At 37.9% G+C, this 21109-nt stretch overlaps 1 protein-coding gene across 1 annotated transcript in view; it reads right to left on the bottom strand.

Moving 5' to 3' along the window:
* The window catches only part of colec12 (collectin sub-family member 12), a 59088-nt gene that overhangs the window by 3651 nt on the left and 34328 nt on the right, over positions 1–21109 (bottom strand). The window contains exons 3-6 of the mRNA XM_030160097.1: positions 8186–8308; positions 3292–3378; positions 2144–3187; positions 500–1060 (exon numbers count right to left, since the gene is read on the bottom strand). Coding sequence (XP_030015957.1) covers positions 500–1060; positions 2144–3187; positions 3292–3378; positions 8186–8308 — 1815 coding nt within the window. The remainder of the gene's footprint in view (positions 1–499; positions 1061–2143; positions 3188–3291; positions 3379–8185; positions 8309–21109) is intronic.

The following is a 21109-nucleotide window of genomic DNA, read 5'->3' as shown; positions in this document are numbered from 1 at the left end:
ATTATATCCTATGTAACAGTGTTTACACACCTGCAGCCTTGACTGACTTTACATCAAACTGTTTGAATTTCCTGTCATAATGTGGTTGATTTGGGAAGGTGTGAACACAGTAATTGCACTTGGGGCAACTGCAATAACAAAAAACTCTGGAGCAGTTCATTTATATTAAATTAGCCAAGTGTGCTTTGTATACTGGGATGTGACATACGATATAGAAGTAAAAGCTTTGAACTGAGGTCAATAAACAATGTGTGTCGAACAGAAATATGCACTAGTTCAGACTTCTTCCTGTCTTTACTTTCTTGCTGTGGGCCCAAACACACCTAACCAGTAAGCAGACTGGCTGCTCACCCATGGTTAGTAGTAATCCTGTTTGGTTTGCTTGAATTTTATCTGTGTGAAAAGAAACTGAACTAACTCTCTATCTGCATGCAGATGGTCGCTCTGGTTCAGATCATGATCTGAAACCAAACCAACTACAGTTGTGCCTACAACTCACCGGGTGCTGGGGTGGGAGCAGGAAGGGGCTCGACCTTCTGAGTTGCAGAGACTTGCGGTCCAACTGCTGCCGTGGGAGATTCCTGTGGTTTGGGGCGTTCAGGAAGCTGAGTGGGCTTTGAAGGCATTGGAAGCTGAGGAGGCGGTGCAGGTAACCCTGGTAGTCCTGGAGGACCAGGAGGGCCAATAGGTCCGACAGGTCCACGAGGACCCTCCAACCCTGCAGGCCCTGCTGCTCCTCTGGGCCCCTGTGGCCCTTGTGGCCCCGGCATTCCTGGCTGTCCATCCCTACCAGGGAGCCCCTGAGCACCAGGATCACCTTTATCACCAGGTGTTCCAGGTCGTCCTCCAGACCCTCTTGATCCTTTTGCCCCGGGCAGACCCCGGGCCCCAGAAGCCCCCTTTGAACCTGGTCCACCTGGTGGTCCAGCAGCACCTTTCTCTCCTCTAGGTCCCACCACTCCTGGCATCCCTTTGTCTCCTTTATCACCCTTCTGTCCTGTCTGGCCAACTGGTCCCTGTGGACCCTTGTCACCCTTGGGGCCTCTTGGACCTGGTGGACCTGAAATAGTAACAGCAGATGAGTACTTAATATTGAACAGGGTTCCTAAAGGTTTTTACAAGCTAAATTTAAAACTTTTTAAGACCTTTTTAAGACTACTTAGAACATTATTTAATGCCTATTTCATGACCATACTGGCAAAATTTTGTGACTCCTAGAATTTAGGAAAATTTAGCAAAATTAGTGATAATTGGTTCCTAATTTCAGTATAAATTGTCGGGTTGGAATGGGCAGAACTGAGTAGAATAACAGTGCTTTCTTTGCAGCTTGGACATTTAACCGACACATTTAAAGACATTTATGGCAGTTTATGACAACATGACTTGAGACCTACCATATCAAATTCAATACCTTTTAAAGACTTTTTAAGGTATTAAATGCAGATTTATAAATTCAAGACTTTTAAGACTTTTTAAGGCCCCGTGGGAACCCTGATTTAAGTGTTGGTTTGAATGCTTTAAAGTGGGGCTGTATTAGCTGCTTATTCAGAGACAGTGTATTATCAGTGTAGTTGATCAACATGGCCCCAGGTGTGGAGAACCAACCAGAAGTACCAGCCCTCAACCTAAGTAAAGTGGTTTCTGTTCACAAAGCCCACTTTATCTCACCTTCGGACAGCCCATTCCTAAGGTGATCTGAGGCCAGTAAGTTGTTCTTCTACACCACTGTACTCTATTGACATTAAACTTGTAAAGCTGCCCCGATCATTTGTTAGCTTATAAAACTGGCTCCAAAAGTCACACAGTAAAACAAAAATCAGATCAAGACAGACCAGCAACTCACATTTTCTGTGAATTAAAATAAAATGAATATGTTTCTGTCAAGGGAGCCAGGTGGCTTTGAGGAGACCCATAAAATGTCTTCTGTTTCCCCTGTGACAGTGATTTAAAACAGTAAAACATTCTAAACTACACACGTAAACAAACAGGTTTTTTTATTGCTCGATTTCTGCATGCATTTCCAAAATGGGAAAATACTGATAACTGTGGTTTTCACATCATCAAAAAAAAAAAAAATCTTGCTTTCATTCTGTGAATTGAAGGCTCATTATTTTCAAGAGAAGCTCCAATGTGTTTTGCTTACCCTGTAGGATGGTGAAGTTGGTGATGAGCTGCGAGTGTTTGCTGTCCACCAGCTTCATCTCTTCCATCACCACAGACAGGTTGTTGACCTCTCTGTCCAGCCTGGCTCTCAGCTCATCCTGCTGGGCATGGAGGTCTTTACTGTCGGCCTGGGCATCTGTCACACTATTATTCAGTCCCAGCAACAGGTCTGAATGTCTCATGACCGTCTCAGCGCAGGATCTCATTCCATTCAGGTCGGAACTAATGGCACCAAGGAGCTGTGTGGCAAAGCTAACATTCCCCGTCACGCGGTCCATGTCATTCTCATGGTGGTCCAGTCGCGCTTCCATCTCATCAAACTTAGATGAGGTGGCATTATCATGATCTCTCTGATGGTCCATCAACTCACGCAGGCTCTGATCATGAATCTCAGCGAGGGAGGAGGCGTTCTGGATCTGGCTGGCCAAGGTGTTGAGCTGAGCTCCCAAATCCTCTAGAGCGTCACCGTTGGACCGGGCCAGAGCAGAGTTATTTGCTGCTAAAACTTGGAGGTTCTGTACCTTTTCTTTGAGCCACTCTGTGTCAGCCCGTGCCTGTCTGGCTGTCTGCTGCAGACCCTGGTAGTCATTCTTCAGTTTCTGTACTGCCTGTCCTGCATCTTCAACAGTCTTCTGGAGGCTGCTGAGCAGATTTCGCTGCTGGGCCTGGGTGATGTTCAGTGCATTGACCGTGACCTGGGTTTGACTCTGCACTTTAACTTGACCCTGTATTTCTGACTGTAGCCATGCAGTGTCTGTCTGCAGATTGTCAATCATGCTACTGTAAGAGGCTAGGGTCTGGTTGACCCCACGCAGTGAGGCAGCATTGCCCTCCAAAACAGTCTGCAGGGACACATGGCCGTTTTGCATGTCATCGCCTGTGATACGAAGTTCATTCAGGATATCCCTGTTTCTCGTCGCCCTGAGGGCAATGTCATTAAGTTGATTCTGTAACACCTCCAGATCTGATTTAAAAGTCTTGATTTCACTGGTGGCATTTACTGACTTTGCTCCAGCCTGATAATCTGTAAAGGTAAAACACAAACACAACCTTACTTGTAGCAAAATAGAAAAAAAAAAAAAGGAAAGTCAGAAGTGCTTCCCTAATTTATACAACATTACAACTTACCTAATTTCTGTAAGTCTTTCTCCACAGCATTGATCTTGCCTCCATAATTCTGCATCCCCTCTGTGACGTTGTCCATTCGCTGGACCACTGTGACCAACAAAAAAAAGGAAAGATATCGTCAAACATCAGGATGCACAGATTGAAGTGATATAGATGGATTTTTTGTTGTGATACTGACATATTTATTTCTTTCACCTCTAACAGACCTTCAAACTGTCCAAGATACCACCCACCCTGCACATGGACTTTTTACCTGTCTCCCATCAGGAAGGAGACTACGGCACATCCAAGCTCGGACCACCAGACTCCGAAACAGTTTTTATCCACAGGCAGTTAGAATGATGAACTCCTGCTGAACTTGAGCCCAGAATGCACTTTGAAATTGGCACTTTACTGCTGTGCACTTTATAAATAAAACTTTTTTTTAGTTATTTATAAGTAATTTTTAGGAGGGGGTGTTATTGTTATTGCTATTTTTATGTCAGTATTTTATTATTTTATCAGTAACTTATACTATTTTTACTAAATGCTGCTGACAGTTGGGGACCTGAGTACAATATTTTGTTTCTGTGTATTTTTTTTATATGCTGAAATGACAAATAAACTTGAATCTGAATCTGAAGAAACTCACACTATGTTGAATTTCCTCAATCAAATGTCTGAACACCAGAGGGAGCTACTGCCCTCATTCTCTCTGAAGACCAAACTGGATGCTCAACAGGGTGAAGAATTCCCTAAAATGTCTGTAACTAAGGAACTATTGATTGATACGGATCTCAATTTCCAGAATACATTCATAAATTCCACTTCATGAGTATAAACAGCACACATAATGAACACCATGTTCTGGTTCCACTTTCTCTTTCCTCCTCACATCTGTGTAGCTGTCTATCTTCCATCCTGCACAATTTGTTTTTCTGTCTGTATGTGGGCGTCTAAAACTGGAAAACATCCTGAGCTTTCACTGTTATCATTCCAGAAATGACAATAACACGAAACAATAACATGCACTTGGGACAAACAAAAACACATAGGCCCAGTTTCAAAGAACTGTTGGTCAGCCTGCTGGGAAGTGGAGTTTTCAACTGGAATCTTCATGCTCGTGTCTTCCAAGGACAGAAAAAAGCTGTGTTTATCTTAACACTTCCCACAACTTTCCCTCATCAAGTTAAGATTAGTATATTTGCTGAATATTATATTGGAAATAGCAGAAAAAATGTCACATATAAAGGACAGAAAAGTCTCCACCGCTGCCGTCTTCCCTCTCTGACAGACCTTCTTAATCCTTACCCTCTCTGTTGCCGCCAACATCCCACACTGGAAAAGCATTAGGAGTTATGTAAGACTGCTTATTCAAGTAAGGCTTATTGATTGCCTATTGTGACCTGAGTTATGAGCAATAAATAGGCAGTTATCCAACCTTTCCTAGGCTAAATAAATATGTTCAGATCAGTGTCACAAGAGCAGAAAGACGTCTTTGAATAGTGTCAGCGTTTAATGTGAAAACGGTTGATTTATGAACAGTTAAGTTCAGTAAAATGTAAAATAGCACTGAATTTTAATGGCTTGTCTTTGCATACAGACCAGCTGTTAAAGAGGTTTTACGCAGTATTGATATTCCAAACTGGGTAGCAAAGGACAGTTGCATTACAACACAGGTGTCAAACATGCGGCCCGGGGGCCAAATCCGGCCCGCTAAAGGGTCCAGTCCGGCCCTTTGGATGAATTTGTGAAATGCAAAAATTACACTAAGATATTAACAATCCCTTTATTTCAGGTTCCACATTCAAACCAATTCAATCTCAAGTGGGCAGGACCAGTAAAATACTATCATAATAACATATGAGTAATGACAATTCCAAATTTTTCTCTTTGTAAATGTAAATATTTCATGTATTTACACTAAAACAAAATATAATTTTGCAAAAAATGTGAGTAACCTGAACAAATATGAACAACCTGAAATGTCTTAAGAGAACTAAGTACAATTTTAACAAGATTTTGTCTGTTATTAAATGTTTAGTGTGTATTTGTAGATCCACTGTGATCTGTACGTTATAATGTACATGTGGAAATGATAAACTGAGGCTGAATATTGTAAAATTACACTTATTTCAGGTATATATATAATATATAATTTCAGGTCATGTTTTAATATTTGAATATATAAATGCTAAATGGACCCTTTAACAAAGCCCACTATTATCAAAGGTTAACTAGAGGAACATGTGCGTTAACACAGCTACGAAGTTGTACCTATGTTATTACCACAACTATAGTGAAAGTGTATTTGTGGTAAAGAGTATAAAGTACAGAAAAACATACTGAGTCCAGACTTCACTGGTTCCTGGCAAACCCAAACTATTTTGGACAGTTGTAGCCATTTGTGAGTCAACCTGTGGTTCATGACACAACAAATTGCTACGAAGCCATAAACTAAGCTCAGAGTGGTTAAACTGGGGTCGTCACTGCATGGTCATCTGGTAGACATTAGAGCCAAACCATCAAAATCACATGGGTGAAATGCTTGCATAAACTCAAATCTGGAAACCAACAACAATACTAACAACACCGACAATGTATAACAGTAGTGTGTCCAGAATATGCCCTTTGCTAAAAACAGAATGTTCACATAGCAAGGGCACATGTGAAGGAGATTTTACTGCTCTCAAAGATATTTTGACCGGAGCCAGATATCTGTAAGACTGTAAGTCTGGAAAATACATAAAATACATTCCATACTGATGGCCACCTAGATATCTGAAATTCTTTTCTGTTTCTATTTAGCATCACTATTCTGGATCAAATGGATTATGTTATGTCTTAAGGGAGAAACAGCTAAAATGAGCTGCAGTGAGGACAGTGTTGCACAACAAATGTTTTTCAAACTCTAGTTATGGCTAATCTCCGACAGATATCACTTCAGCAAAGAGTAAACAATGGAGTCTGTCAAGAGTGTCACTAAGTTGCAAATCTTAGACTGAACTAAAACTTTGATGATGATTTAGTTTCCCAGTCAGTTGTCAGTGATACAGTTTGGCTCTTACGTAACCCCAAACAGAGAAAGGCTGCAAACAGAGGGACAGAGGAGAAGCGAAACTAAAAATAGAAAGTGATTATAACTTTTTAATCACTGACCCTTTCATTTCTGTCGGAGATTTATTGTGCCTTTATTCAACAGTGGACAGTACAGAGAAAACCACAGCAGATAAAAGGGGAATGAAACACTGACTCACAATTTCCAGGAATCTACTTCTACTGAGATTAGTATTTTTTTTTTATTTACCGTGTATATATATTTTATTACCTTGTAAATATATGCTTTATATGTAGTATATATTTCTTCTATCTGTCATATGGAGCTGGCCTTTTGTATATTTCAGCAGTTCTTTGTAGTTTTGTATACTGTCAGTATTTTTCAGTATATATGTTGAGTATAATTGTTATATACAATCTCTGTTTTTGCACTTTCAGAATCTGCTGCTAAACAGAACTGAACTTTTCATTGTTCCTCTAACAGTGACAGTAAAGACTTATTCTATTCTATTCTATTCTATTTTTTAAATTCTGATTATATAACTTGTATGCTTTAGTAATTTAAGATTATTTACACATATCCATCTTCCTTAAATAAATCTATTAAGAAATGTCTTGATAGTGTTATCAGGTAACAATGTAAACTGGTTTAATGAACAGAATCACATTTAAACTGGTTTAATGAATATAATCAATTCAAACTGGTTTAGTGAATATAATCACATTTAAACTGGTTTAATGAATATAATCACATTTAACTATCTATAGAAGAAGAGTCTGGAAACTGGATTTAGAAGCTGGACGGTATGAGTTTAAAGCCCAGTTGTTCCTAGTGTATTTAACCCTTTCATGCACAGTGGTCACTCCAGTGGACAGTTCTTCTCCAGTTGTTCTCTTGTATATTCATGGGTTTTGTTGTTTTAGTTGCATATCACACAGTGGATGATTGTGCATCATCCCATACACTGTAATTCATCCCATTACTGTAACTTTGTTGTTTTTGATAAACCTGATCTGCACTAACATGTTTGAGTGTAAATCAGTTGCTAATTGTTATTAGACTGTAATTAAAAGTTTTCTTAACCCTATAACGCCAAATGTATCATATTTGATACATGAGGTTTGAAGCCCTCTAGATGATCAGTATGATATTGTTTTTCTTGAAAAACCTGATGTATACAATTGGATACATGCAATACACAGATAATCCACCAGGGGGAGGAATTCATTCACCAGAGGCCTTTCCAGTGACACTACAAGACTGTCATTAATGAGGAAGGAGGAAGAACTTTGGCAATTTTGAAAAGGAATTACCAATTTGTTGGACATGTTTGTTTTATATTATGATTTATTTGTTCAAAAATAATATTTGAGCATTGAGACCTGATGTATCAAATATGATACAAAATTGAAACTCATACATGGAAATTGATATTTGAATCAGTGTTTTTTTCATGCCTAAAGTGGAATAAAAACACTCAGGAAAAAAAAATCTCGACTAAGGTACTAGTAATTCATGCATGAAAGGGTTAAATAATAATAATAATAATAATAATAATAATAATAATAATAATAACGGATTGGATTTTATATAGTGCTTTTCTAGACACCCAAAGCGCTTTACATTATTGATCCATTATTCATTCGCTCTCACATTCTCCCTCTGGTGGTGGTAAACTACATATGTAGCCACAGTTGCCCTGTTCTAATTCTGTGATGAATGTTAAACAAAATGTACTTGGATTTTTCTCTTCGATCTCAGTGTAAAATGCTCTATGAAGGTCCACATTTGCTTTTGATATAAAAATGGTAAAAAGTGCCTTTATATTTACTCAGTGTGAATTCCCTCCAGACTTACCTTTGAATCCGAGGACAGCCACTGCGATGGTGAGCAGGGCGCAGAGCACATACAGCAACGCAATAGCAGCTCTCAAGGCCCAGTCATTTTTACATTTGGTGCACTCTGTTCCCTCCTGAATCCCTGCAAAATACAACAGACCATCTGTCAGAAATCAAATGTACAGTATGCAGGAAGTCTGCTTCATTCCAATAACATACAGCAAGGTTAAAATGCAGTAGTAACTCTGGAACTGGGAATTACTATAAATAAGCAGAGGTTTTCATTGAAAAAATGAAATTGCATAAGGTGTTTTTTTTTTTTTTTCCATTTGTTAACTAAGTTTAGTCCTGAATGTCTGAAGTGGGACATGCTGTGCCTTTCTTCAGCCAAGTATCAATTGAAAACATTTGTACTCATGAACAGGCAAGAGACTCACTCTGAAACTTTTAAAAACAGTGCACATGTGTTAACCATACGACAGAGGAACCACAACAGTACATTCCCCTCCTCTGTCATTGCTTTACCATGCCACCTTAAAACCACAGGACAGTGCATGTTTTGGTCATCCACGTCACAGATATTTACTCGGCCACAACTACTTCCTTTACGCCACTAACACCGTATGATACAATGCTAAACATTCTGCTAGAGCCAGGATGTTTACTTGACTTCATTAGAACTGACCAAGTAGCCTCTGGCAAGCAGAGCAAGAGGGCAGCTGGGATGGATTCACAACACACGATAAAGCATGTGTTATTGGAACAGAGTCTAAATCACATTAGTATCGGAGGAAAGAAGTTGTGGAAACCTGAAATAAACCGTCAGACAGAACGTATATAATATATGGTTTAGTCTGAGCAAAAACAAAACAGTGAAATATACACTAGGAATAAAAACTGTCTTAATAATATGGGATATCAAATGCCTGGTCATTTTAAGTGCAGTGGTTTACTGGCAAGAATCGGGCATATACTGTAGATCAGGGGTGTCAAACATGCGGCCCGGGAGCCAAATGCAGCCTGCCAAAGGGTTCAGTCCGGCCCTGTGGGATGAATTTGTAAAGTGCAAAATTTCCACAGTCTTGAATTGAATTAAGGAAAAAAAAATTTAGCTTGAATTAAGGAAAAAATCTTGAATTAAGCCAAAAAAAAAATAAAAATCTTCAATTAAGTAAAAAAAAATCTACAATTAAGTAAAAAAATCTTGAATGAAGCCAAAAAAAATATCTTCAATTCAGTAAAAAAAAATCTTGAATTAAGACAAAAAAGATCTCAAATTTAGTAAAAAAAAAAATCTTGAATTAACACTCAAAAAAATTCTTTAATTAAGTAAAAAAAAATAAAAATCTTGAATTAAGCCAAAAAAAAATCTGGAATTAACAACTTCAATTTTTTTTCTTTGTTTTAGTGCAAAAAATAACGTTAAATTATGAAAATATTTAAATTTACAAACTATCCTGTAACAATAAAATGTGAATAACCTGAACAAATATGAACAACCTGAAATGTCTAAAGAAAATTCAGCACAATTTTAAGTATTTTTCTGCCTGTTCCTCAGTGTTTAGTGTCTTTGTAGATCTGATCCATAATGCACATGGACAAATGAGAAGTGGAGGAATAATACTGTTAAAATTGCACTAAATTTTCTTACGCTTTTTAATTTAAATTTCAGTTTTTTCAGGTTTTTTTTTTTTTTTTTTGGATAGTTTCTAAAAGTATTTTCATAATTTAATGTTGTTGTTTTTTTTTTTACACTAAAACAAAGACAAAAATTTGGAGTTGTCATTATTTATAGGTTATTCTGTTATTATTTTACTGGTCCGGCCCACTGCAGATCAAATTTAGCTGAATATGGAACTGAACTAAAATGAGTTTGACACCCTTGCTATAGATAAAGCAGCTGACATTCTGCAATAATAAAGGGCAAGGACCTCAGCTCCAAAACAAAGTCAATGTGGAAGTATCTGAAAGTTGTAGTACTGGTCACAGCCACTGGGTTTGGTTCCAAAAAGCCCCGGTTCCTAAACACTCACACTCCACTTTTCTCTAATGCCATGTTTCCACCACATGGTACCAGCTCGACTCAACTCGACACAGGTACCAGGTACTGTTCCAGGACCCGTTTCCATTACAGGATACTACCAAGTTTAGAGTACCTGGTCGTCATAGTAACACTGCATGTAACTTCTGTGATGTCTGCTTTTAGAGTTGCTGATAAACTCACTAGTTGCATGTTGCTCCATCAAGCTCATGCTGAATTTTTTTATCGACCACCAAGGACAGAAATGTCTGAACCTCCTCGACCGACCACAGTGTCATCATGGATTAGCCTATATTTACGATAAACTTCTGAATCTGTTTTTTTTTAAAATGGCATGTCATGCATTGATGATGCAATGACGCAGAGACCATTCTCTGACCAATCAGTGGTCTGCAGTGTTTACACGTAACATTTAAGTATCTCTTCACCCGTTTTGGAACCTCGGCCGTGCAAGCACTAAAAAAGTAGTACGGGGTACTAGATTGCAGGTTCTTTTATGTAATAGAAACACAAAAAGGCCGAGTCGAGTCAAATCGAGTTGAACCGGCACCACATAGTGGAAATGCAGCATAAAATCAAAATGTCAATATTTTTTTTTCCCCCAGAACTTACTTTACTTAATCCCTATAATAAGTGATCAGGTGGTCCATCAGGTTGCTGGTCTACTGAGTTTATTTAAAACAACAAAATATATTGTTTCCTGACAGACAGTTTGACTCTAATTGTGGTTATCAGGTTTTACCAAATAGAAGTTTACCACTTTTCTGTATCAATGAGCTAGTGCTTAGCATTAGCTTACCTCTAACCCTAAACCCTTTTGTCCAAATATGGTCACTTCTACCTCCAAAAAGCCAAATTGCAGACTACTGATATCAACACTGCACCCCAGTTTCTCTGTTCACTAATTACCTATAGTCTATGGGGAAGACCTGTGCAGACACAGGAATAACATATAGACTCTATACAGAAAGGCCTGAGCTGACCAATACAGGCAGTGCAGTACAGACATGTCTGTATAGTAGGTAGACGTGTCAATGTGACCACTGACCAGTAGGCCTAATTAAAGCTTTTCAACACATTTACCCCTTGTACCTGCCTGAAAATACCTGATTATCCCAAAACCAAGTTAAAGTGTATTCTTATTTCTTGTCAGACCACTTGAATTAAAATGTGATCAATATGTAATTATGCTATTTTTGCTCAATGATACAAAAATAGCAAAGTTTGTGTGTATCAGTCTGTGGGGTCAAGCTTTGGAATGGGTTGGTGGTAGACCTCAAGCAGTGTCCAGATATTCAGAAATTCAAAAAAATGTACAAAGAAATGTTATTTTCACAATATCTGGCTCAAGGAAGGGTGTGATCATTATTTGGATTGTCAGGTTGTTGTATTGTATGGTGTGTATATATAAACATGGGGGTGCAGACGTGTGTTGATGTACAGTGGTAGACATAAACTGGTGTGTGTGTGTGTGTATATATATATATATATGTATGTATGTATGTATATACTGTATATGTGTATGTGACTGTATGGGCATACAGGTTGGTAGGGGTGTGTTTATAGATAATCACAATCTTATGTTGTATATCAAGTAATTAAGCACTAACAGTCTGAGGACTGGAATCAGGGAGTAGGACTGGATAAGCAGTGGCTTCTACCTACTCCCTTTCAGGCACAACAGTTTTGTTTTTTTTTCTATTATTTGATTTTCTATTATTTGATTTTTTATTTGTGTTTTATTTATTTATTTATTCTTCCATATGTTTTATATTATGTCTGTGTCTGAAATAAACTAAACTAAACTAAAAAAATCTACCAAAAACTGCAGCTTTGACTGTTGGTTAAAGAATATTTAATACTACACTGTACACAGATTTCGGTGACTGCCAGTGCATCATGTTATCCATTACTATAGCAAGTTCTGCTCATAAATATAGCATCCAACTTTATTTGTAAAGCACTCTAAAACAACCACAGTCTACCAAAATGCTATACAGAAGAATGAATAAAACCAAAATGATAGAATAAATTACAAGAATAGATTAAAAGACATAAAACAGCTGTACACATAAAACAACAATAAAATAATAATAGCATGTACTATATCTTGGCTATAAACACACTCATACACTTATCTGCGTCCCTTTAAGTCATGTAATATGGGATGGTGCTAAATCTGTAGCCAAAAGAGGCTCCTTCGGTCTCTGTCAGGGGTGGGTTGGGACCACCAGAGGGGTACTCGGGTTCTGGCCTCTGTGCTCCAGACCCACACCTGTGCAAACATCATGTCCGACCACCTCAAAGGGGCCCAGCCGAGGACCTAGACATGGATACGCGGGCCGTGTGTACTAACTGAAAGCCCCATGTGGGGAGCAGTGCTGAGAGTTCCATCAGAGGCCCCCACTAGTCCAAAGCACCCGCTGCTTAAAGGACAACATCACACCATGTAAACAAGCAGCTGACCGTCTCAAAGTTCTGGGTCACGAGCAAAGCAGATGTGATGTTTGTGAGCTGAGGCCATAGTGACAGTATCATATGTGTCGGGTTCTTCCTAAATCTATCTCTATTGTCTTTTTAGATTTGTGCATGCTTATGTGCTTATGCAGAGTTTGTGTTGGAGTCTGTGTTGCGCTGGCAGCTGGTTGTTTGTTGACATTAGCTAACCCTCAGCTGACTATATCCCTGATGACGTCCTGTACACGTATTTCTATGCATGGGACTCAAGTTTGTTTTTGCATTAAAATCTTAATGTTTGCTTCCGAGTTCCTCACTTTCTTCTGTGTGCTGTGTGCATTGAAATAAAAGTCAAAAAGCAGACTAGGACAACACAGACTCTAACACAAATATCACCAAAAATCAGTCATATCTATTGAGCTGTTCAGAAGGAGAAATGCAGCTGATCTATTTAGCTTCTCCTAGTTTTCAACCCCACAGTTACAGACACTCAAAATATAGCTCTAGACTTGTACATTAGCTTTGTGTAGCAGTTGTTTTTTTTTTTCTGCAAACTCCACACATTTAAAGGTGTTATGACGTACTGATATTCCATACTATGAACAGCAGGGGGGAGTTATGTACCACAACCCCCCCCCCGAATGACCAAACCCACCAATAAACACTATGTCCCAACAGATTGTATCGCTCACTGATTAAAGTGTAAAAGAGACTGTTTACAGACATCTAGAATTTGGTATCATTAAGTTTTCTCCTTCCAACACAAACTCATCATCATCTCTGTTTTTGATTCTTTTTTTTTTTTTTGTGCATTCACATCCTTGGGCTTCATGATTAGTTGATTCATGATTAGATTTAGTGAAGTAAAAATGCAGCCATTTCCTCTTTTGTTTTGTCTAAAGGTAAACACAATGGATCACTTTGTCAGTTCATTTAAAATAGTCTCTTAAAATATACTACGACTACTACTACTACTACTACTACTACTACTGCTAATAAATAAATAAATAAATAAAATAAATAAATAATCAAAATAAAAATATAAATCTTAAAATACTTTCTTTAATGGTTCTCATCATACTTTATCAGATTCTGACACTTTCATCAAAGATTAGATTTCAGTGCCATGACAGACCAGTAGAGTGACTCACTACTGCCTCTAGTGGTCACATACATTCATAGTGACATGTTGGCCCAGGGCTGAGAATAAATTCAGAGCTCTATGTCTCTATATTATGATACTTGGATATCTTTGCTATTGCTACGTCAAAAATACAGTATACTGGTAAATCAAATAGGCTGAACTATATCATGGGAAAAATTCATTTATAGAGGATTTTCAAATGTTTTGAACAATATACTGCAAATAAGTCCAAAAATTAGGAACCGTCCTCACAGAGACAAGTTTAGGAGTATCTACTAAAGTTTTTGAAATTTTAATTTTAATTTTTTTATTGTATGGGTCTTTAACCCACATGGATTTGAATCCCAGAGTCCCAGAATGAACAAATCTTAAAACACCCTTGCATTTCTGTGTTTGCTACTCATATGCTTCTTTTCTGAAATGATGACAACATAGCCACACCTCTCCCGTAATGTGCCGCCATCTTCTTCTTTTTGTTTTTGTTTACATCACACAAGTTTAATACAAACATTTGTGTTTGTGGTGTATTTGTGCAGCAGTGTTACAGCACCACTTACATCAGTGGTTCCCAACCTTTTTTGGCTCATAACCACATTTTAACATCACAAATTTCTGCCGACCCCAGACATTCAAAACTGAGACTTTTTTTTTTTTTTTCTAAAATTAATTTGTTTTTGATCATGTAATGGTTTGATATACTACGTTGCAAATAAATGTTAATTTTAGACAACATTTAGTCTATATAATGTATATTATTATGGACGGAGGCAGTAAATCCAGGTGTAGATTACTGCACAAAGTGAGAATTTTATTTTGCTTGGTCAGGATATGTACAGTCAGTCCAGCTTGGATTTACAAGGCTGACAATTAATACTGAACAAACAAGAACTCAAACTATGAATTATGAAAGAGCTGCAGCATCTGAAACCGACCACAATGAACATTTGACAGATAAACAGAACCACAGTGCTTCAGTTTCAGCTTCACAGTTTGACATGTCTTTTATGGATTGGTATTGTCTCTGTCAACTCACCATATATTTTTATTAGTAAGTTTTTTTTTTTTTTTTTTTTAAATCAATTACTAGAAATTTCAGGCAACCCCATTTGAATTCCAGGCGACCCCGCGTGGGGTCCTGACCCCAAGGTTGAAAAACACTGACTTACATGCTTGGCATATATATACAGGGTGTCCCATAAGTCTCCATCCATAGGAAAAATAAATGTTTCTTGACATAAACCATTTTTATTCATATAATATGCTCTATATGACTGCCATTTTGTCGGGAACACATTTCAATGCGTGTCCTCCACTGCTGAAGAACTATAAAGAAGAAATATAAAGAAATACATGTTAGAACCATATATGTATGGAATGTATTATGTCTCCTATGTATGGAGACTTATGGGACACCCTGTATTATAGTGTTTTCAGTGGTTTTGTGTAAACACACACATTTGTTGAGATAATTCCATGTTTATATAATTGTTTTTAAAACAAAAAAAATGAATAGATCACTTTCATCTCCATGTGGACTAGGACTTAGTCTAGAATAGATTTAGGACCTGACTAATAGTATTTCAATGTTCTATGTGTGGTCACCAGTGGAAATGTTCAGTCACCTGGACAGTGATAAAGATCACACATTTCCAAACAGAATAAAACATATATCTCTGTGAAGTTGGTAAAATCATAATCAAAGTTGGGAATAAGTGCAGCTGTCAGGTCCTTTAATAATGCACAACTCCCAAAGTTGTCTTCAGTGGGTTGTAAAGACAGGCAATGAGAAGCAAAAACACCCACACAGTTACGTTCCCCCAGTGGTGACGCTTCCACTGAACTGATGTGAACATTCATTCTGGGCAGGAGTCGCCAGTGGCTCCTTCCAGTGTTGCAACATTTTCCCACTGCCTGTCACTGGTGTACTTTCTGTTCCCCTGCAGGGGTTTTTGATTGAATAACAATTCTGTCTCAGGCGAGGTAACACGGATGATGGAGCAAATGCTTCCAAGGTAGAATACATAATCCAGAAAGACAATAAAACTGCTGGAATCATGGATGCCAATAGTTCTTGGCTTGTTTTTATAGTATACTGAACTGAACTGCCCTTGAGCAAAAAGTCAAATGAACTTGTCCGTATGCTCAACTTTGATCAAATAAAATGACATAGCATCTAGTTCTGCAGTGCAGCCCATGGAGCATCTCATTAGTGACTGCGTGTCATATTTCATGCCATTGTGGCTGCTTGTTGTCTAAGCACAAACTACCATCTTACATAAACACGCTGACAGATTCATGTCATGAGCTGACTGAAACCACAGCCAGCGCAGAACACCACTGATCAATCTGAGCCCGCTGAGAGCTGAGACGCTGGACGACAGCCAGGACGAGCCAATCAACAAGTTGGACTCTGGCCAGATAATCCCCTAAGGTGAATAAATACCAGAAGGACTACAAAAAAAAAAGAGGTACGGCAGAGGATGGTAATCAAATGAAAACCATGTACCTTTTGGCTATTTTTCATATGCCTACTTACAGGGTAAGATGATTATACATGTCAGAAAATATTTAAGCCAGGGGTGTCAAACATGTGGCCCGGGGGCCAAAACCCTAAACCGGCCCACCAAAGGTTCCAGTCTGGCCTGCGGGATGAATTTACAAAGCACAAAAATTACACTTAACATATAAACAATCAAGGATGTCGAATTTGTTTTAGTTCAAGTTCCACATACAGAACAATGTGACCTCAACTAAAATAATAGCATAATAACCTATAAATAATGACTCCAAATTTTCTTAGTTTAATGTGAAAAACATAATATTACATTACACCTATAAAAAAAAAAAAAAAATCCAAATTTTTTTCTTCCTTTTAGTGTAAAAACTTACATTAAATTATGAAAATATTAACATTTACAAACTATCCTTTAACAATAAAATGTGAAAAACCTGAACTTTAGAAAGTGAAATTTTAACATTATTCTTCCTTTTATTATCCTCCTCAGACCCAGGAAATGTCAGCAAAGTACCAGCTTTTTTTTTGTTTTTTTTTAATTAAATCAGTGCCTATACTGGAAACATTCTGATGCAACAGTTTTGTCAGATGCAGTTTTTAAAATTTTTATGGAATGTCCTTTGCGGTAGACAGTTTTCTTTTCTTTTTTTTTTTTTTTTTTGTATAAAGTTGTGAAACCGTTGTCCACAAATGCAGACAGAAAACCCATAGCTGGGTCTGAGGAGGGTAAATATTTTGTGCCTTTGTAGATCCAATCCATAATATGCATGTATAAATGGTAAGTTGAGGTGTAATATTGTTAAAATTGCACTTATTTTTTTCAAGAAATTCCAGTTTTTTTCAGGTTATTCACATCATTTTTGTTTGGATAGTTTGTAAATGTACATATTTTCACAATTTAATTTTGACTGCACTAAAAGAAAAAGAAAAAATTGGAGTCGTCATTATTTACAGGTTATTATGCTACTGTTTTACTGGTCCGGCCCACTGGAGATGAATTTGGGCTTAATGCGGCCCCTGAACAAAAATGAGTGCGACACCCCTAAATTTAAGCGTTAATGTAAAAAAAAAAAAAAAGACATATAAACTCTGAACTTTTATATTTAATTAAGTTGGGGTTCACAAAGAAAGAGGCACAGAATGAAAACAGAGAAAAGAATCAGAAGGAGAACGAAGGGGGCAGCACAGTTCAGTGTCTGTACAGCAGCTGTATTTCATTTGGCCTCTGACTCAGTCAAATAAAAAAAAAAAAACAAATCCAACACTTATTCCCTTATTCCATGTACCTGCCATAAGACTTGCCTGCATGCCCTGTCTCCCTCCTGGCCGCCAGTGGAAATTTCCATGGCAACACAAAGAAAGCCTTTACAGACCAGAGCCTTTTTGTGTGAAGCGCCTTTGTACAGTGTTAATACTATGTTATATACAGTAACAGGGTGGCTACCACAGGAATTCTTTCACTTCATAGGCGTCCATTTTGACTCATATGAAAGCTGAATATGGTCACAAGCTGACAACCAGTAGTCACAAAGAAAGACGGTGCTTCCACGCCGCATCTGGATACAGTCTGATAGATTAAAATGCTGCCAATCGCTGAATATTTGTCTCGACATTTCAAGAGGGAATGCACATAATTTCTTGTTCTTTTTACTGTCGTGTGGTACCTCTACACACAAATCTACAAATTGCTGAGAGTAAAATTACATCTAATTGCAGTTCAAGTTTCAGATTGTAATTTCCGTAATTGGCCTTGTATTGAAACTATTAGTTTTGATAATTGGTTCAAAACACATACACATTCAACCACACAGAGGCATGTGAAACAGGTGCAGAGGAACATTCAGGGAGATAAAAAAAAAAAAAAGTTAGATAACAGGTCCAAAGTTCCCATAAAGTTGAAATAATTTAGTTTTCATACACATTTATCTTTTTATTCCTTTTTATTCACATCAGTATTCACCTTTGACCTGGTCCACTGATTACAGTCCCAGGTACACATTATCTGTCAGGAATAAATCACATTCTGTGCGTTTCCATGACAACTTTTATTCCTGGTTTAATCTGATTAAAGGTTAGATCCTATTTCAGATGCCCATGTAAACACCTTATTCCAGTTGAAAGAGAATAGTTCGGATTAAATTTAAACCCGAATAAAGTCACTGGTTTAAGCCACTTTTGAATCCGATCTAAATTCTTCCTGGGACATGTAAACCCTTTATTCCGTTTGGACTTTATTCCTTCCATTCTGCACATGCTCGTTGTCTTGTCCTGTGGTGATGACGCACACATTCTGCGCTGGTGGAAGAATATGCACTGCAGTCTAGTCTTCCCAAAGCATTCCAGTGGGCTATTCTGATGGGATCTACCAGCCTGGAAAACCCTGAAGGAACAGTTCAACACTTGTTTTTTATTCATTCATTTGTCATGCACTAATGAGTTCCATAAGTGGGCAAAACAGTTTGTACTGCAGTGCACCGACTGCCTTGTTCTCGCAGCCCTTCCGTTAGCTTAGCTTAGCCTAGCTTAGCATAATGGCTTCATTCCTATGGTCAGACGTAGCCAGGCTTTTATAGATGATCTGTAGTATTTTATGAGTGATTTTGTGAAATTCAGTTCTCCCTAATCATTCCTTTAGTCCACTGGGGTCAATATGATCACAAATTGAGGCTCAAATCATTGCGATGTGACTTACTGCAGAAATAAAATGTTGGGAAATAAAAACTAATGCAAAGCTAAAACGGTAAAGCAAAGCTAATTTAGCGCATGCGATTGTATGAGTGCAGTAAGTCGCGGATCTAAAGAAATAATTAGAGAGAATCGGATTTCAGAAAATCACTTACAAAAGACAATAAATCACCTTTAAAAAACTGGCTACATGTGACCATGGAAATGCAGTGACTATGCTAAGCTAAGCTAACAGAAGGGCTGCCAGAACAAGGCAATGTGAGCACTGCAGCGCAAACCCTTTTACTCACTTATCTACCTCATTAATACCTCATGTAAACCTTTATTCAGGTTTAACATTTCCATGGAAACAGAAGAGAAAATACTTTAGTTCTGAATTAATTTCTTCTGGAAAAATAAATCGGATTTAGAAAACATCATGTAACCGTACCCATTATTACAATCATTTCATGAGAAGAGGTAAAAATATTTTATTCCAACTTTATGGACAACAGTGTGTTTTCATAATATAGTTGAAAGCACTAGGATTAATCTCTTGTATGGGCCTAAAACCTGGGACACAATCATTCCTATGCTGTTTGAATAAACTGCATAGGAATGAAAAACAACTGGATAGGAATGAAAAGCAAAAGTGAGGTATTACACTGAAGATGGGGTGCCGCAACGTATCTTATTGTGGAGGAGGGGAGGGGGGTATGGAAGTAAATCTGTCTCATCAGGTTTTGAATTATAAAAGCTATTGAACTTCTAGCACTGAATTTTTTTGCACTGAAATTAAATATCCGAATTTTTTTTTGCTCTGAAATTGAGTACCTGAATTTTTTGTCTCTGAATTAAACTATGTTCATAAATTTAGAAAAAAAAATTCAGATACAAACAATTCAGATGCAAAAAAAATCAGATGCAAAAAATTCAAAAGCAAAAAATTCAAATGCAAAAAAAAATCACATGCAAAACAATTCAGATGTAAAAAATTCAGATCACACATCCACCATCTTCCTGCATCGGCGTCACTTGACCAACCTAACATAACTCGATTGGCTGGCTGTCGGTTCGACTTGAGATAGAATTGATTATTTATCCTTGGTGTCCCGGATGTCTGATCTGAATTTTTTACATCTGAATTTTTTTATTTTTTTATTCAAAATGTATGAACATAGTTGAATTCAGAGACAAAAAATTCAGATACTTAACTTCAGTGCAAAAAAAATTCAGTGCTCAAAATTCAGTCGCTTTTATAATTCAAAATCTGATGAGACAGATTTACTTCCATAGAGGGGTCACAGAAATTCAGAACATGCTGCTTGATATTGATACTTATACAGACTAACACTTTCTATTTTGGTCTCAGCGCCCCCCTCTCAGCTTTCTCATTCCAAACGCCCCCCGACAGTGTCCCAACGCCCCCGTGGAGAAACACTACATTAGACTCTCACACAGATGAAGCTGTCTTTCTTTGCTGCGTTCTGCACTGCCTTCTCTACTGCAGTTGTGTGTAACTTAAATGAAAACAAATGTTTGTCCTTGTATATATCGTCTAGTGTAGCTCCAACTTCCAGAACAAGCCCTGGCACTTGAGATCGTAGCTTTCTGACAATCTGCCTGTTGAACTGAGCAAACAGGGTGCCCTGGGGTCGTGGTGTCCCCCACTGGCCCTTACAGCTACCCCAGCATTAACAGTCGCCAACTGGAATGTTAACAAGTAAACACTCTCCAACAGAGGAAGTTACCACTGAGACAAATTACTAAGACATTAGGGCCCTTGAATTGCTGAGCTAGCCTCGCATGCCTGTTCCGTGTTCTCTCCCCCCCCTTGCTGCTAACAGGTTTATAACACTTTAAATTGGCCCTGGTACTCTACAACATCTGGACCTTGTTACGGTGGAGCCAAATCAAAAGACATGAGCAAACATTCGATACATCATCCCTTCACGCCAAGCATCATAAGTACGATGGTGTCGATTTTAAGTTTACCTTCAGTGGGTTATTTTAGATGTTATAAGAAAATATCTCAGTGGCGCTCACTTCCTTTTCATCATAAAAAAAAGAGATAAAAAGAGCGTTTACAGACACAGATCTGTATGTTAAGGCTGTTTAGAGA

Source organism: Sphaeramia orbicularis, chromosome 17 (genome assembly GCF_902148855.1).
Source record: "Sphaeramia orbicularis chromosome 17, fSphaOr1.1, whole genome shotgun sequence".
Classification (NCBI taxonomy): domain Eukaryota; kingdom Metazoa; phylum Chordata; class Actinopteri; order Kurtiformes; family Apogonidae; genus Sphaeramia; species Sphaeramia orbicularis.
The sequence above is the reverse complement of the archived record's forward strand: the minus strand, read 5'-3'. Positions and strand labels throughout refer to the sequence as shown.